At 54.0% G+C, this 17,285-nt stretch overlaps 1 protein-coding gene across 1 annotated transcript in view; it reads right to left on the bottom strand.

The window, feature by feature from the left end:
• Nucleotides 1-14,214, bottom strand: part of QSOX1 (quiescin sulfhydryl oxidase 1) — a 40,011-nt gene extending 25,797 nt beyond the window's left edge. The window contains exons 1-2 of the mRNA XM_013970374.2: nucleotides 13,847-14,214; nucleotides 4,456-4,556 (exon numbers count right to left, since the gene is read on the bottom strand). Of these exons, the coding sequence (XP_013825828.2) occupies nucleotides 4,456-4,556; nucleotides 13,847-14,114 (369 nt within the window). The 5' untranslated portion in view covers nucleotides 14,115-14,214. The remainder of the gene's footprint in view (nucleotides 1-4,455; nucleotides 4,557-13,846) is intronic.

The raw sequence follows: 17,285 nt of genomic DNA, 5'->3' as shown, positions 1-17,285 counted from the left end.
GCTTGGAAGCTCATGTAAAAATCACATTAAGATCGAGTCAGGGCACATTTTTGTCCTCTTATTAACACGCATCCTTATTAAGTCAGCTGTTGGAGGCGTGTGCCATACCTGAGGGAAACCACCACCTTCCTTGGAAACAGGCCATTAAGATGCCAACAGTGAGTTTTCTTTCCTCCAGGAGCAGTCAGCACTCTGTCCCTTTCCTCTCAACACTTTGCCCAGGAGTTTCTGCCTTCCCCAACCATGGGGATCTCCCCAAAGGCGGGTGACCGGCTGGCCTTGGGCAGGTCTTTGCCAACCTATCCAGGAACAGCTGCCTTCCCAGGGGGCAAATAAGGCCAAGTAGGAAATACGCTCGCCAGGGGCAACCATCAGTGGCACTGAGTCCAAGCCTTTGAAACAAGTTTTAAGGAAAATGACCTCCAAATATCTTACAGTGAGCCTGTAAGATATGTGCAAGCTTAACGGTTCCTACTCTGTGGACTGTCCATGGAGATGCCTGGGAGAGCGTGAGTGACTGCCGAGAGCGAACCCATCTCCTTTTCCAGAGAGGCTGGAGACATCTTTCTGAGCCCTGTCCCGCCCCCCCCCCCAACTCCCTGACATCTCACCATTTAACGAGACACACAAAATAACAGCCCAGACTGCAACCCCTACTCCCAGCCTTGAATTCCAGGACGGGCCACCCCTGGGCTCCCTCCTCCCGGGGCCCTGCCTCAGCCCCCACAGGAGCCTCTGCTCCAGCCAGATCAGCCTTTTCAGCTCACCAAATGGCTCTGCCCACATCCTCTGCCCTCACATCCTCCCTGCCCACGCTCCTCTCCCTCCCAGCCAAACCCGATCTGCCCTTCACACCCTGCGGAAGTCCCCCTCCTCTGGGTGCTCCTCCTCCCACGAAGGCCTCTCTGATGCGGGAGGGAGAGTTCAGTGAGCCCAAACTCCCCCTGCATTCACCCGGCACATCGCTCCCTGCCTGGCAACTAGCTGGGCGCTCCAGTGCCCTGCAGACAGCACTCTCCTGTCTGGCCGGCCTCCCTTATCTTTCTGGCTGTGACTTACAGGTCTGGCCTCTCTGCAATGGTGAGCACGGGGCTGTATCCACAGAAAACACTCACTCCACAGCTGCTGACAGATGGACTGCCTCAAATGCGGCATCACGGAGGGGCTACCACGAGCCCATAGGCAACCGGAAGGAAGACCACTAAGATTCCTGGAACTCTGGTGAACACCACAATGCCTTGGCACTCTTACATGTAAGACCTCATTTCACACGTGGCAACGATCTATTAAGGAGATATTATCATCCCATTTTTCAGACAAGGAAACTGAGGCTGGCAGCTAGGGCATTGTTAAGCAACTTTCCAAGTCACAGTAAGCAGTAAGCAGGGGAGCCAAGAGTTGAACTCGTGTCAATTATCTCCTCAGAATCTTGCAAAAGGAAGACTTCTGTCTGCGCCCACGCAAGGCTGCTGTTTCCTGTAATCTTGATCCCAGCCAGGCCCTCGGCTGCATTGTTCCATTACCCACTGAGGGGCACTCCTGTGACTCATAGCAAAGCCTCCCTGACCCCAGGTTCCGGCCTCTAGGTCCCCAAGCACAAGCCAGAACCTGCTTCCAGCTATCCTCTCCCTCCCTCACCTCTGTTCTCTTCCAGCTGGTCACAAGCTCCCGTCTGATGGGGCCCTGACACAGCTGGCCCGCCCTGCAGGGCCAGCTGTTTGCTAAACAGGATGGGCTGGTGGAAGCTGTTTGCTCAGGGTGACAGGGGCAGGAAGCAGGGGAAAGGGACAATGACACATGTCACTGGGGTGGCCAGACTCCTGTGTGGGCCTGTCCCCTTTACACCCGCAACTCTCTCTTCAGCCTGTTCATCATCGTAGAGCTTTCAGCCTTCGTGGGTGGGGGCGAGGACAGGCTCCAGTCCCCAGGGGATCAGGGCTGTCTCTCTGGCCGGCTGGCAGCCAGGGCCACCTCTGGCTCTGCACTGCTTTCCAGGGAGTCCAGCCATGCTGCTCACAGGCACACTGGGCTCTCAGGAGGCCAGAATTTCTGGAGATTTGGAATCTGAGTAGTGTTTCCCAAACACCAGAAGCAATCTAGTGGTAAGCTGTAAAATCAACTTAGTGAATCACAGCCAGTAATTTTTTTTTTAATAAATAGAATAAAAAATATCAGTGTGTACTGCACTTACTAAGAACACTGTTTTATGAAACAACTGCTTTTAGGGACAATGGATCCAAACCGACTTCTGGATCTCCTTGTAAATATTGCTGGCCACAGTACCAAGATTTGAAAGCCATTGCTTAGGGCCTTAGAGCTGAGATGTACCGGTAGCTACAACTACATGCGCCCTGGCCCAGAGCCCTGAGGCCAGGGCACCAAGTGCCTCTCTCTGCCAGAGCTGAACTGCAGGCTGCCTAGGAGAGGCTGAGAGGTCACCACACGGGTCTCTGGGGTTCTGAAGAAATGGACAGGTGACTCCCAGCCCAGCCCCGCCTGGCCTGGCCTGGCGCTGCCCATGTGGAGGCAGGAGAGGTCAGGGAGCCCAGCTCAGGCGCCCTCCCAGCGCCCCTCCCAGCCGGCTGGGCGGCTGGGGAGATGATGAATCACTTGCGGCACCCAGGATGCGTGTGCTGCGTGACTTGGGTAGGCGCCGAGGAGCTCTGGATCTCCTGGTGTAGCTGGGCCGCCTCCTGCACACCCACTGAGCCCCAGCCTCTCCCAGACAGAAACAGAATGTCCCAGGTGCCAGGCCCCATGGAAGCCCCCGAGAAGGTCCCGGCCTGGCCATAGGCCCATCGCCAACCCTCTTCCCGGGGGCTGGGAGGTGGCTGGACTCCTGTGCAGAACCCTCAGTGGGACCGAAGCTCTGGCCTGTGAATAGGGACTCCTGCTGTCACCCTGACTCTTTCCCTCAGCTTCCCACATGGGGTTGCTCGCCCTGACTCATCAGAAAGAACAGAAGGCTCCATGCTGCCCCTGGAGGATAATTTTGAATATTTCAAGTTACATATCTTGGGGCTGGGGATAGGGCAGAGGCCCCATCATGGGAGTCTTTAATGTAAAAGAGAGATGGTTGATAGAAAATGTCTCTGCTGCCACCTCTAAATGATAACAGCAGCCGCTGCTGCCTCAGGACACCTCCCAGGCCAGTGGAATGGGGGCTTAGGGCCCTCACCCTAAGTGGTAAACAGGAGTGCGGGAGGGAGCTCTCTTGGGCCACGGAAACCCTGAACCCAGCAGGAGGTCACTGGCTGTGAGAACGGGCCGTCTCATGGACTCAGAGCTGGACATGGCTGGAGAAGAATGTGGACTCAGAACTGGATGTGGCTGGAGGAGCCCAGGGTCTTACTCTCCAGAGGAATTCTCCGGGTGTCCTCAGGCTCAGATATGGTTCACAGTTCCACGTGGCAACTGAAGCCCCTGAACTCAGATCCCTTGTTCTGGGGACAATACTTGCCTTTTCAGTCCTCAAAGGCATTTCCTGCTTAATCCTAGTGGAAGCAGAGGAAACTGCTTTTCTAGATGCCATTCTGGCCGGGGGAGCAGGCTAATTATCCATGGCTGGAGAGAGAGATGCGGATGCGGATTCTTTAATTTGGAGGAGAACTAATTGGATTACAGCCGGACCTGAGCCCTGAGGAGGGCACACAGCCTTGCTGCTCTGGGCTTCCCAGGGCCTCCGACGGGAGAGCCTTGGAAGGCGTCCAGATGCTAACTAAGTGGCTGATGCCCTGCGGGGGGCAGGCAAAGTCTCATCAGAGCACTCATGCTGCCTGCAGCCAGAGCCGGGTGATGGGCCGTCATGTGTCGAGTGTGACGACTCCTGTGATGGGTATCCCTGCAGCCTGAGGCACGGGGCTAAGGCTCTCCAGACAGGTCACTTCCGAGCCACTCAGGTTCAAGGCACTGGCCTGAGGAGGATGAGGCCTGCCAGTGTCTCCTGGGTCCTTTTCAGGGAGACCATGAGGTCCTCTGAGTCTGATCCTGCCCCCAGGTGTGTCAGAGCCTAAACCCTGGTTTAACATGGTTGAGATCAGCCCTCTAAGGCTGGGAGGTCCGGGGGCAGGGGCGGGGGGAGGAGTTGATTGGAAAGAGGCTCCTGGGAGCTGGGAGCTCTCACCAACCTAGGGGATGATCACTTTTCACAGTGAAAATCTGTGGGTCCCAACACGACAACACACAGCCCCTTTTTATAAAGGGGAGAAGGTCACCCACCAAGTGAGCCTCTTTCTTTTCTGCCTCCCAGTGCACATGCCTTTCTGCCTCTAGAGAAGGTGTCTCATCAAAGCACAGGACTCCAGGGGCTGGGATCTAAGCAGGTCAGGCCCAGAAGCCTGGGAGGACCCCCACAGAGCTCAGCCAGGCAGACGCCAGGGAAGCACGGGGCAGCCGGCAAAGTGCTCCAACCACACTGGCCGCCCAGGCCTGCACTGCCCACTCCCGGTCACACACCCTAACGGTCGGAAAGCCAGGGATGTTGAAGTCTCTGCAAACTGCGCTGTTGGTCTCTTCAGCACAGTCCAGGGCAGCGAGATTCAGCGCCGGCCTCCAATCTGAAATGACAAAAAAAAGAAAAACACAAAAAAACCCTGGGGTAAGTACAATCCATCCCCACCAATGCCCATGGCACCTGTCCCAGAAGCTCTAAGGAGAATGGTCACCCCTTCTCCAAAAAAGGGCCTCTGAGATAGCTGGGTTATTCTGCATTTAGCCTGCGCTTAGGGCACAGTTACCCAGCACCAGCAGCCTACTCAGGACGGCAATCTGCGTTTCTCCATTATTCGGGGATGGCGGAGGGACACAGGGGCTGAAGGGAGGTGTGAGACCAGCCTGGCCCTCCTGGGGAAAAGCCTCTGGGATGTTGCCTCAGCCCCTGCTGGCCTCTAGAGAGGGTCAGCTCCAGAAGGGTGGAGAGCATGCCTCAGGAGTTCTGAATTCCCCAGTGGACCCTCGGTGAAGGCTTCCATGGCCAAAGGTGCTGGCTGTCAGCCCCTGGGACACAGGGCGGTGAGGACCGGCCGCCCAACCAGAGATGAAGGCCGAGGTTTAGAGGAGGCGGCAAAGACACCTGGGACCTAGAGCCGCTGGGAAAGAAGCCCCGAGGCCAGGTCTGGAAGGAGTCGAGCAGCGCCCCAGGCCAGTTGCTTGGGCACCCTGTGCCTTCGTCAGGCCCCAGGCCATGAGTCTCTCCCCCTGCTGGAACTTACTGGCAGAGAGAACAATGGCACTGATCTGGGCCGCAGCCCAGGATCTGGGAAACAGAAAACAAACTCATCAACCAGGCAGGCCTCGTGAGCTCCAGCTCCAGGTCAGGTGCCCCAGGAGTACCCACCAAAGTGCCATGTTACGGGAAGGCTGCTCCTGCCAGGGGGCAAGACAGGCACATGGAGCTGCACAGACCATGAGGCGGCAATGGAAGGGTGGTGCCACGCTGAGTGGCACAGGGCCCTGGGGGAATGTGGCCACAGGGGAGACCAGCCCTGCGACCATGCAGGGGCCCGGCAGGAAAGGTGGGAGTAGAGTGGAGCCTTGACAGCCATCGAGCTGCCAGGCAACCAGGGAACGGGGTTGGCAGGCGAGGAGCAGGGGGACTGTGAGGGCATGTACACAGACCAGGCGGGCTGCGGAGGCGCTGCTGGGAGGCAGGCAGGGGCCAGCATGGGCGTGCAGGCAGGGGGTCTGGGCTGACTCCCACAGCACCCTGCAGCATGGGCATTTCTGGGCATGTGAGGGAAGGAGCAAGCCTGCCCGGCGATTCGGGGAGCCCACATCTTCCCCACAGGGCCCTTCACCTCCCATCTGGAGCACAGGATGGGGTGGGGTGGGGGGTTGACACAGGCAGCCCACCCAGAACCCACTAATGACAGAAGACTAACATCCAAGTAACATCCCCAAGACCCAGGACCTCTTACCCGCCCCAGAACTATCCCTTACAACATCTGAAAAACCATCGGATCTCCCAAGAACTTTTTATGCCCAGAGGAGAAGGGTCACCCTCACTTCCATGACAGAAGAGCCAGGATACCACTGCATACCCTGTCCCAGCCCTCAAAGGAAAGGCTCTGAAGGTTCAGAGCAGCCAAGCTGGTCCTTCTAGGGGTGACACAAGGGAGGGGGTCTGGAACTGTGAGGCAGGCCAGAGGCAACGCCCACTTCCTCCCCACCCTCCTCCCTCTCTGCTTTCTGGCTAGCAGTCTCTTCTTGGCACTGAATCCCAGTGGGAGAGAGACGTGAGGATGGGGGAGTGGGGCATGAATGGAAGTGCTCTGCAGAGACAGGTGAGCCCCAGCCTGTGATGCCATTTCCCCAACGTCCCCCCATCTCATCGAACCCCATTTAGGGAGCTCCTGGCTCCCCTGGCACAGAAGGGTAGCCTTTTGAGCTACAGACGCCTGCCAGCCTGAATGGCCTGTGTCCTTTGGTCTTACATCTAGCTGGCAGGGCGGCCTGCACAAACGGGGCTGTGGTCAGTGATCAGGGTCTGCTCCGTGCTAGCCTTGGGACAGCAGCCCTCCTGCCCTCCCCGCCACTCTGCTCTCCCCATCCCCGCCCCCACTGTGGGCACCACGTGGGAGGGACAGTCAGGCAGTCCAGCCACGCGGAACCGCTAATCCCAACCAGTTTCCGTGTCCTATCCACCCTCCCTCGCAAGTCTCCTCCCGCCCACTCGCTAGTCTAGTCTCCTTTCCCCGCTCCTGGGTTCTTTATCTCTAACCTCACCTCTAACCACCCTCCCAGTGAGCTAGTGCAGGGTTTCTTGTCCAGATGAAAAGTCTCATTTCCCTCCTGGCCAAAGTTCTACTATGCTCTATCACCGGCTTAGCTGACCTCCAGTGATCTTTCCTATCTGCAGATCTATGTCACTCTCTATTCAATATTCTTTGGTGGCTCCATTGCCTCTAGAAGAAAACCTATAGGCATAAGGCCTGTTTTGGTCTGGTCCCTTCCGACCCAGCATCCCCTTACCACTTCCCCAAATCATACCCCAGGAACTCTGAGGGTTTTCTTCTTTCTTAAAAGCACAATGTTCACCCAGGCTACTCCACAGCCACCTTTACCCTTTCAACAAGCTTCCAGGTGTCAGCAGTTGGAACAGGATTTTCCCCTAGAAAGAGTCATCTTCCAAGCCCAAGGCTCAGGACCCTGTGCTCATTTCCACCACACAGTTCCAAGCCTGTCCATCTCTCAGCCTGTCCATCCTTGCATCCTCCTTGCCAAGCTTCCGCATTACCTTGAACTCAATAGGTTCTCAGCGACTATTAACTGAATTACACAACTGACCCCACTCCAAGGGCTGCTTCAAAGAATCCACCTGCCAAGGCAGGACTCGAGTTCGATCCCTGGGTGGGGAAGATCCCCTGGAGGAGGGCATAGCAACCCACTCCACTATTCTTGCCTGGAGAATCCCATGGACAGAGGAGCCTGACAGGCTACAGTCCGTGGGGTTGAAAAGAGTCAGACATGACTGAGTAATGTAGCACGCAAGGGCCATTCCAGGGCTGGAACATCTCCCAGCCACATTCTATCCTCAGGTTCAGGTAAGGAGTGAGGTTAACGCCCGTCACCTGCAGGTGCAGGAGAAGCAAACTGCCCAGGGATGGGATCGTGCCCTGGATCACAGACAGAGAACCCCAGAGCTCCTTTCTATGGCGCTGTCTTTTCCAAGGGAGGCCCAGGAAAGCGTAAGAAGTACAGGTCCCCCCTTAGGGTCATCTAGCACATTCCAGGCTCGGCTTCCTCAGCTCTGTGTCTAGGGCTCTGGTCATTTAGTTCGGGGAGACCCCCAGGAAAGATCCAGCTGTTCTCAAGAGAGTCAACAAGTCAATTAGATCTAAGGGCGGAAGAGAGACAATTTTGAGTCCTTCCAACAGTGAGGGCCCCTGGCCAGGGGTCTCACAGGGCCACTTGGCAGGGTGACCAAGGACAGCAGGCCTCAGCTGCTCCTCTTCTCTTAGAGACTAGAGGCTGCTCTCCCTCAGGCCAAGTTGTTGCTTGCTGCTCGCTGGGGAATGAGGCTCTCAAGGGACTGGCAGGTGGGTGGGGTTGGGGGTGAGGACTCAAAGCTAGTGTTCCATGAGCACCCATGGCACGCTCCAGATTCTCTCACCCCACCACCGCCTTGGGCACCATTTCCCCTTGGTCGCCAAATGAGGACAGGAACCAAGAGACCTCCAGGGGACCCAAGGCCTACCAGACCCCAAAACCCACTTTTGTCCCTCTACCTCACCAGGGTCAAGACACTCCCTTTTTATTTTTGCTGTTTGCTCTGATTACAAAGGGCTTCCCTGGTGGCTCAGCAGGTAAAGAATCCACCTGCAATGCGGGAGACCTAAGTTCGATCCCTGGCTTGGGAAGAGCCCCTGGAGAAGGGAAAGGCTACCCACTCCAGGATTCTGGCCTAGAGAATTCCACGGACTGTACAGTCCATAGGTTTGCAGAGTCAGACACGACTGAGCGAATTTCACTTCACTTCTGATCACAACCTTCCCCGTGAGAGAGAGAATGGTTAAAACAGTCTCCTCTTCTAGCTACATAACATTCTCTGCAACACACAAGGGTTGGTCAATATCACAGACTCAGCCCTTACTCAGATGATATCAGGCATGTTAGGTTATTGTATGCCTTATTTATGTAATTTAATGTGCACAGCTCCACTATGAAAAAGTAAGAAGGTATTTAGCTCTAGACCTGCCTTCTTAGACTGTAAAATAGAGATCAGATAACTGTGCCACAACTAATCAGTGGTGAATATGGGATCTGAACCCAGGATTTGAGCCTCTCTGCTGGTCTCGAGAGGGCCCAGGACACAACAGAGAGTTGCTCTGTTCAGCCAGGAAGCTCGGAGGGGATGAAGTGGGGAGGGTGTTAGTAATGGGGAAGGCTGAGGTGGGGGGAGGTGGTGGTGATGCCTGGGAGTTCTCAGCTCCAGGCTCCTGGAAGTCTGCGGCACTTCTCTTTATGCCTTGATTCCCTCTACCTCCAGGAAATGGAAACCCAGTGCCTCTTCTTACCAGCCCCAGCCTGAGGGGGGAGAGGGAGGCTGGGGCCAGTCAGGTGCTGGGAGAGTCCAGGCTGAGGAATGTTTCTCAGGAATATCAATGTCAATACCTTAATGAGCCATAACGACCTACACAGATCTGGTGTGATACTAGTCACCGCAGGTCTGACAATTCATCATTCTAGTAACAGCACCAGGAATAAAGACAGCCTTATTTGGGTGCCCCGCTGATAAAGCTAAGCCACATTTAAGGGAAGTGTCCTGCTGTCAAAAAGGAACACAGCTGGGCGGGGGAAGCTTTCTAAGGTGTTGGGTGACTTAATACCACAACCTGCAGGCCTAACACTGAATAATCGGCAGCCTCAGCCCAGCCCTCCTCTCGGGGGAGAAAAAACTTCCCTGTACAATTACTGCCCTGGCAAAGTAATCTCTCCACTGACAAGAGAGTAAGTGAGCAAATGGAGGGGATGAGAGGGCAGGTTTAGGGTAGGCAGGGGACAGATGTAGGCCTTGGGGTGGTGGGAGAGGGAGCACCTTGTGATGAGGGGGTTGGGGTGCATCCCTTATGGAGTCACGGGCAGCGTCCCCCCCTACTCACAAGGCCGGGAAGGGGCACTGGACCCGGAGTCACAAGGCCTGCTCACGGCTGTTACTGGCGAAAGCACCATGAGCACCTCACGTCTCCTCTCTGGATCTGTTTCCTTACAGGTCAAAGAGGGCCGAGATGAAGGTCTCTCAAGTCCTTTCCAGCTCTGATAACCACTCCTGCCAAGGAGAATGGCTGTGAGACCTCGGAGGGTGACGCAGCCCGGGCCTCTATTCAGGCAGAGGCCAGGCCTGCCCCAGCCACAGGAGCCAGTCAGATGGAGAGGTCAGAACGAGATCCCACCTGAGTCTCCGGGAAGTCCTTCTGACTCAGGGAGCTGGAGCCAGGCCTAGGCTGTTCCCACCACGTCCCTTCCCCATTGATGCCAGCTTCTGGGCCATGAGACCATGACATGGCCAAAATGCCTTCCCCGCCCTTCACCTGGCTGACACCCTGGGTCTGAGTCAAGGGGCGCCACGGCAGCAGCAGAAGGCCTGCTCCCCACAGCCTCATGGGGGATCCTGTGAGGCTCGTGTCCCTAGTCTGCGCGGGTGTCCAGTGAGTGGCTGCCCGGGGCCAGGCTCTACACCAGTAGCACAAGGGTACCAGCAGGATGGAAGGGCCACACCTGGGAGAGAAAGGGGTGGACCAACACCGCTCGCTGTCACTCAGCACCCACGTCTCACACATCTCATCTCCTCGCTCTTCACCTGCAGTACCTTTCCTCCGTCTCCTGCCTCACCACCTGGCCTGGCTCTGAAAAGTCAGGAGGAGCTGGGTGCAAGAACCTCCTCCAATGCAGACACAGAGAGCAGACTTATGGACCCAGGGCTGGGTAGGGGGGCGGGGAGGAGGAGAGGCTGGGACTAATGGAGAGAACAGCATGGAAACATATACACGACCATATGGAAAACAGATAGCCAGTGGGAATTTGCTGTATGACTCAGGAAACCCCAATTGGGGCTCTGTGACAACACAGAGGGGTGGGATGAAGTGGGAAGTGGGAGGGAGAGGCTCAAGAGGGAGGGGACGTATATATACCTATGACTGATTCATGCTGATGTATGGCAGAAACCAACACAATATTGTAAAGCAATTATCCTTCAATTAAAAATAAATATATTAAAAAAATAATAAAGAACCTCCTCCAGCATCTGCATAATCTTGGGCAAGTTACTTGACTGTTTTGTTTTAAACAGGGCTGTCTGTTGCTCAGATGTTTTCTCACAAAGACTGTATAAAGGCCTGTAATGGCCTATAAAGGCCCTTAGCACAGTGCCGGGCAGAAGGCAACTGTGTAATAAATAACTGTTTAGATAAAGCCCTCTGTGACTTTGCCCTTCCCTGAATTCCCACAATAAGAAATGGCTAAGCCATGCTCCTTTGACCCTTTTCAAATATGGCTTCTTAAGGGTGCCAATTTCCCTGCTGGGTGATTTACCCAATAGTAATGTAAACAATGCTTTGTACACAGAAGTCACTCAACAAATATTTGCTGATTGATTAGCCAGTAAAGAAGCCTGAAGGTCTAAAAGGAACACAATTTCCCAAATGTATGGTGAGGTAACAAGAGCTGCTCTGGAATAGAAAGGGATGATCTGGGTCCTTAGAAACAGGTGCTTTGCCCCAGGGTAACAACTGCCCCAGAGAACCTAGCCCACAGGTTACTGAAGAAATGAGCCCTGGCCAGTCAGATTAAATGCCTAAGGCCAACTGGGCAAGATTGCACAATTCTCTCCCCCACTTCCACCCCACCCATGACCTTCCACAGTCTCACTGTTCCTACCCAACACATTCATACCAAAGGCAGAGGGCAGGGGCCACAGGCCCCTGGGCCCAAGGTGGTGGGAGAGCAGCCCTCTGCTGGTCCACAACCAAACTCTCAAGGAACCTCAGAACACAGAGGTGTTGAAGGGCCTCACCAGGAAACGCTTCCTTGGACTGGAGTGGAGGCATTCTTTATCAGTGCAATACAACACCAGATTCAACAAGTCGGTTCCCCCGACCTGATCCTGCTTAGGGAGCTGACACCTCCATGGCTCATGGAGACTCCAGGTTTTCACCTAAATCTCCCACCTCTCATGGACTGCGGTTCATCTCCACAGACACCATTTTCCTTTCTAAGGGTAAGTTTTGACTTGCATTTTTTAGGGAAAGACTCTTACTTCCTACAGTGGGGAGAAGACCCTCATCTAGGAGCAGGCGGGGTCAGTGTCTGGATGTACAATTCACTGGAAATCTCTAGGTTGCAAGAGAATGAACCCATGAGTCAACTGGAAGGTAATCTTTCTGTTCCTCACTCTCAAGATCTAAGAATCTTCTAGATGGAGTCCATCTGTAGCCACTAAGGACCTCTTATGGCCTCAAAGTAGAAACTGACCTAGAAGTTTTTATAATGTTCGGGCCCACAGTGTCCCCTGAACACCTAACACTGCTTAGGTATTCAGATTCCACGTTCAACATTCTATCTGCCTCCTGCTTTGACCAGATGTGTAGATATCACTGAAATAGCAGGAAGAACTGCTGAGAAAAGGCACATTTAGGTGACAGAACTGTAGAGGCCTGCAGACAAGTGTCTACATGTAATTTGGAGGGAAACTGGTTTATTAGTTTGGTTTTAAAATAACTTTCCAAGACCATATGGATAGCAGATGATACATCTTTCCATCTGGCCACTTTAGGAACCACTGTGCAAGCTGCTCCAGGGAAGAGGGGGCCTGAGTTTGAAAACCAACATCTACAAATCTACAAATGTAACATCTACAACACCTACAAATGTAACAACATCTCTGTGTGTTGGTCACTCAGTCATGTCCAGCTCTGTGTGACCACAGCCTGCCAGGCTCCTCTGTCCCTGGGATTCTCCAGGCAAGAATACTGCCCTCCTCCAGGGGATCTTCCTGACACAGGGATCGAACTCGTGTCTCTTATGTCTCCAGCAGACACAGGTGGGCTCTAGTACCACCAAATGCACTACTCTACCGCAAACAGTTAAGTTTATCAAAAAATACCAACAGCATGGCAGGGGAACAACAGCCCCAGTTGTTTTCTCTCCAGGAAGAGGCCTATTCCCCAAGACAACTGCAGTCCTCATTCAGCGACCACTGAAGGCCAGGAGCCCATAAGCAGGAAATAGCTCCATTCAGAGCAGCATATCAGAAATACACCACTACCACATACCAGCCCCGCCCAAATACCCACCATCCGGGCTAGACAGATGGATGACCCCACAGCGATCCCGACTTGCAGAAAGGAAACTGAGATACTGTACATCAAGTACTTACTCAGGAAGCTGACATTCATTGTAGTAAGCACTAGATAAATATAAATTACTATGGTTGCCATATTTATTCAGTTCCAAAACTTAAGTTTTTAAAAACATTAACATTTCTGTAATGGAGGATGCCTTTAAATCTCTATCCATCTATTAGCAACCGTCTTATCCCTCTACCTCTCAGGCTGATAGTAAAAGAATGGCAACTGATGGTCTCTTTAGAATGAAGAAAACATGGTATTAGTGGCCAGGCCAATGAATGGTAAAATGAAGTAAGGGCCAAAGACACGCCAAGAGGCTGCCCTCAATCAGGCCTCTGGGCTCCTTAGGTTAAAGCAGAAGGTCGGAGAGACAGAGAAGGAGGGCCCAGAAACTGAAGCTGGAGGCAGCAGGTCAGGAGAGGCCTGGAAACAGGAAACAGGGAAACTGCCTCAAAGATAAAGCTGAGAAAGGAGTCTACGTACCAGCTGGGTCTGCTAGCCAAGAGGTGGGGCAAGGAAGGAGGGAGTGGGGATGAGAGGGCGGTCGAATGTGTACTGATCCCATCGCAACTGGGGAACTCGGTAGGAGGGGTGCTGCTGCCACAAGGCTGAACTACGGGAAGCCGTGTAAGGTGTTAGCGAGGAGGAACAAAGGCGACCACGTCGCAGGCATGGGGGCCGTAAGCCGGCGGAGGACTGACATGGAAAGCAGGGCAGGTCTGGGGACCCAGACCGCGGGAAGAGGGAGAGAAATTCGGGACATCGGCCAAGGGGAAAAAGAAAGGGAAGGGCAGGAGCTAAAGATGGAGCTGAGAGCTGAGAAACTGGGCGCGGGGGTGGGGTGGGGGGAGTGGGAGGTGCAGAAAGAAAGATGGGCGGAGGTGATGGGCAGGGGGAAGCGGGCAATGCCGAAGGGCGCTCCGCAAGGCAGGTGGCGGGGATCCGCCCGGATGGGACGAGGAGAGCGAGCCTCCCCCACCCAACCCCGGCACCCAGTTTCTCACCTTTAACGTCGTTGGCCAGTGCCTTCCACGTCGGGGCGAAGGCGATGCAGTGGCCACACCAGGAGGCGAAGAACTCCACCGCCCAGGCGCTGCGGGAGCCCAGCACCGTGCGGCGCAACGTGTCCGCCTGCAGCAGCGTCAGCGGGTCGGAGGACGAGTAGAGCGCCGAGCGCGGGGCCGCGCCAGCGCCACGCACCGCCAGCAGCAGCGACAGCAGCATCAGCAGCCGCGACGGCGGCGGCCCAGAGCCGCGGCCGCACCACCCCATCCTCGGCCGTCGCGCCGAGGCCACCGCTGCGCACAAGTTTTCGGAAGACTTGGAGCTCAGCAGCTCCGCCGCGGAACCTCCTGCCTCCGTCGGGAGGCGGAGCCCGCAGACCCCGCCCGCCATGGTCCGGTCCCGCCCCTGGCCCCGCCCCTGGCCCCGCCCGCCGGCCAGAGAGCCGACGAAGGCAGAAGCCCGGCGCGGTCTCCCTGCTCCGCTGCGAGCGCCTCTCTTCGCCGTCCGCCGAGATCTCAGAGCTACTCGGGTTCTCGCCTCCGCCTGCAAAAGGCGGAGAGCGCAGCCCAGGCCCCCGAGCCCCGCCCGCCAAATGATAGGTGTGGAACATCCGCTGGGGCAGAGTCCCGGGCGACAGAGTCTCTCTGGGCAACCCGGGGAAGTCGTTTGGCTTCTCATGGGCCCCGTATTCAACGGAAAAGGAATCCGTTGGAATGGATTGGACCGATGGACTTTGTTCCCAGAAAGTGCTGGGGATCCCACCAAGCGACGAGAAGTTGTGACTTAGAAGCATGGGAGAAAGGGAGGGGTGGAAAGACAGTCTCTTGAGTGTGTAACCACCGTGACTCCACGGGAACCAGATGTGTCCACACCGCCTGAGGCCTGTGACCATCCAAGGAAAACATTATTTGAGGGCTTCCTGGTAATGAATTAGAAGCTCCCTCCCATCACAGACTGGACTGGATTGGCGTGGCCCATTGGGTGGCATCAGAGTTTGCTCAGCGCGCAGTTCTGGCCACCCTGAAGTTGTTAGGAAGATTCCTGAGATAGGAGCTCCCAGCAGCCCAGGTCCCCCACATCTAACCCTCCAGTCTGCTCACGGATCTCCATGTTCACTTACATATCCCTCTCAGGAGTAACCCAACAACTAATCTTGTGTGCATAAAGGTGTTAATGATTAATTTTCCCTGCTCTACCTTTTATAGCTCCAATGCTGAGTTATCTTCAGGGGAGCAGGTGATCCTCAGAGTGTTGGCACAAGTGATCTTTTTCCTCTGTGCCTCCTGGGTTAGCCCACCTCACTTGTAAGTCTTCTGAGACTAGATTTGTTATTCATTCATCATTTATCGAGTAGTTTCTTTGTGCGAGGCGCTGCTGTAGGTACTAAGGCTAAGGCAGTACATAAAACCAAGACTCTACATTCACTGAACCTACATAGACAAGGATAGAGGCATAAACGTAGATCCTGTGTTGACAAAGGCTCTGAAGAAATGTACAATGAAGTAAGACTAAAGTGACAGAGGAAGTGGTATTTTATTTTAGACAGGGAGGTCAGGGATAGACCCATCCCTGATATTTACAGGGCCGGGGCAAATAGTGCAAATGGAGATAAACATACCATGCATGTGAGCTCAGTCATTAAGTCGCGTCCGACTCTTTGCGACCCCCATGGACTGCAGCTCTCCAGGCTCCTCTGTCCATGGGATTTCCCAGGCAAGAATACTGGAGTGGGTAGCCATTTCCTTCTCCAGGGGATCTTCCCGACCCAGGGATCGAACTCATGTCTCCTACATTGGCAGGCGAATTCTTTACCACTGAGCACCTGGGAAGCCCCACACATATGTCTACCTAATTTAAAATTATAAGCCAGTCTAAACTTAGGTAAAATTCCTGTCCTTTCATCTTGACAAGTACACAGTCACAAAAATCTGGAAGGCCAAACTTAAGTTTAGAATTCTCAGACTCCCCCTAAGATGTGCACTGGAATGGAGCTTCTTGGGTGGTAACTGGTCCCTGGCCCTCAACCTTCCTCCCATTCTTTGCACCCCAGCTCTGTCCCACACTTCGTGGGACCTTGTGCCTGCACCTGTAACATCCCTGTCTGCACATCTGAGCTCCAGCCATACCTTTAGCAAATAGCCCCTCCTTGGTTCCTCAAGAGAATAGACCTTGAGGAAAAGGCTGATGTAGTCTCTAGAAGTTGGCCTGGTGCTCTTGGAATAGGGAGTTCTAGGGTCTCAGGTACTCCCAGTATGATCTAAGAAGAGGTGAGGCACAGGAGCTTTGGGTGGGCACATCCCCTTGAGCCATGGGCTTCTAACTCTGTGGAAAGGGGCATAGCTGGAAGAGGACTGGAGAGCTCAGAAGACAAGGTAGGGGTTCGTCTTGCCCCAGTCTGAAGGCAGTTCTAATGAGGTAATATTTGATCCAAAGACCCAAATGGAGAATGGGAGGGAAACTTGTGTCAATGTGGGAGAAGAGCATTCCAGGCAGATATCTGAAGGTTGGGGCTTTTGCTCCCTTCATACATTCATATTCTCTGTGCCAAAGTCTTAAACTGCATAGATAGTCCCCTATCAACCTGGGATTCCCAGGGGTGGATGCACTCCAGTGGTGAGATCAGGTGCTGATAAAAGTCAAGTGCTTTCACTCTGTTGTTAAACAGTGTGGTAGTTATCTTCCCCAGGAAATTCCTTGGAATTAAGGGGACAATGTTGGCTGAACGTGAAGAGTGCCTGGGAAGGACAGCCCATGTAAGTTACACAAAGACTTGTTTGTTCACATATCTATTTCAGATTGTATCAGAAATGGAAAAGAATACAAACAATAAGAATGGAATAAAGTTTCTTGGCAATGGGACCGAAGAAATTAGCATTGAGACTTATAAAATCTGGAACATCAGTTTCTCTGAACAGTCATACAGGGGTTCTCAACTTTAAGCCTCAGAAGTCTGTTTAAACAGAAGCTTAAAAGGAGGCTCAGATCAAAGCAAGCTGAAAGGTATGACCTACAACAGTAACCACTTTCTGTGGTCCATGGGGGCTTCTTGGGAACCCTAGGGATCCCCTTGACCTGGTCTAGCATTGAAAACAGAAACCATAAGTTTACAACTTCCTGGATTGCCCTTCCAGGAGCTTCCTGGGATGAAAAAGTGCCAGAGAAGGAAATCTACTCGGGGATAGGGCATGGAGGAGGATGGCAGGCTGAGGAAAGCATTGAAAGTGGGGGCATTTGGGAATTCCTAGCCAAGTTCCCTGTTCCCCTTCCTGCATACACGTGGTAGGAAAGTGAGGCAAGATAAATCAGACGTGAGAATAAAAGAAATGGCTAATAGTTTGCGCCTGCTCTACTGAGCGCTTACAGATGCTACTCATTTAACCCTCACCCCATCCTTATGAGGTTGAGAGTATTATTATCTGATTTTTACCGACGAGAAGA

Source organism: Capra hircus, chromosome 16 (genome assembly GCF_001704415.2).
Source record: "Capra hircus breed San Clemente chromosome 16, ASM170441v1, whole genome shotgun sequence".
Lineage (NCBI taxonomy): Eukaryota > Metazoa > Chordata > Mammalia > Artiodactyla > Bovidae > Capra > Capra hircus.
This window is presented reverse-complemented; position numbering and strand designations above follow the sequence as displayed.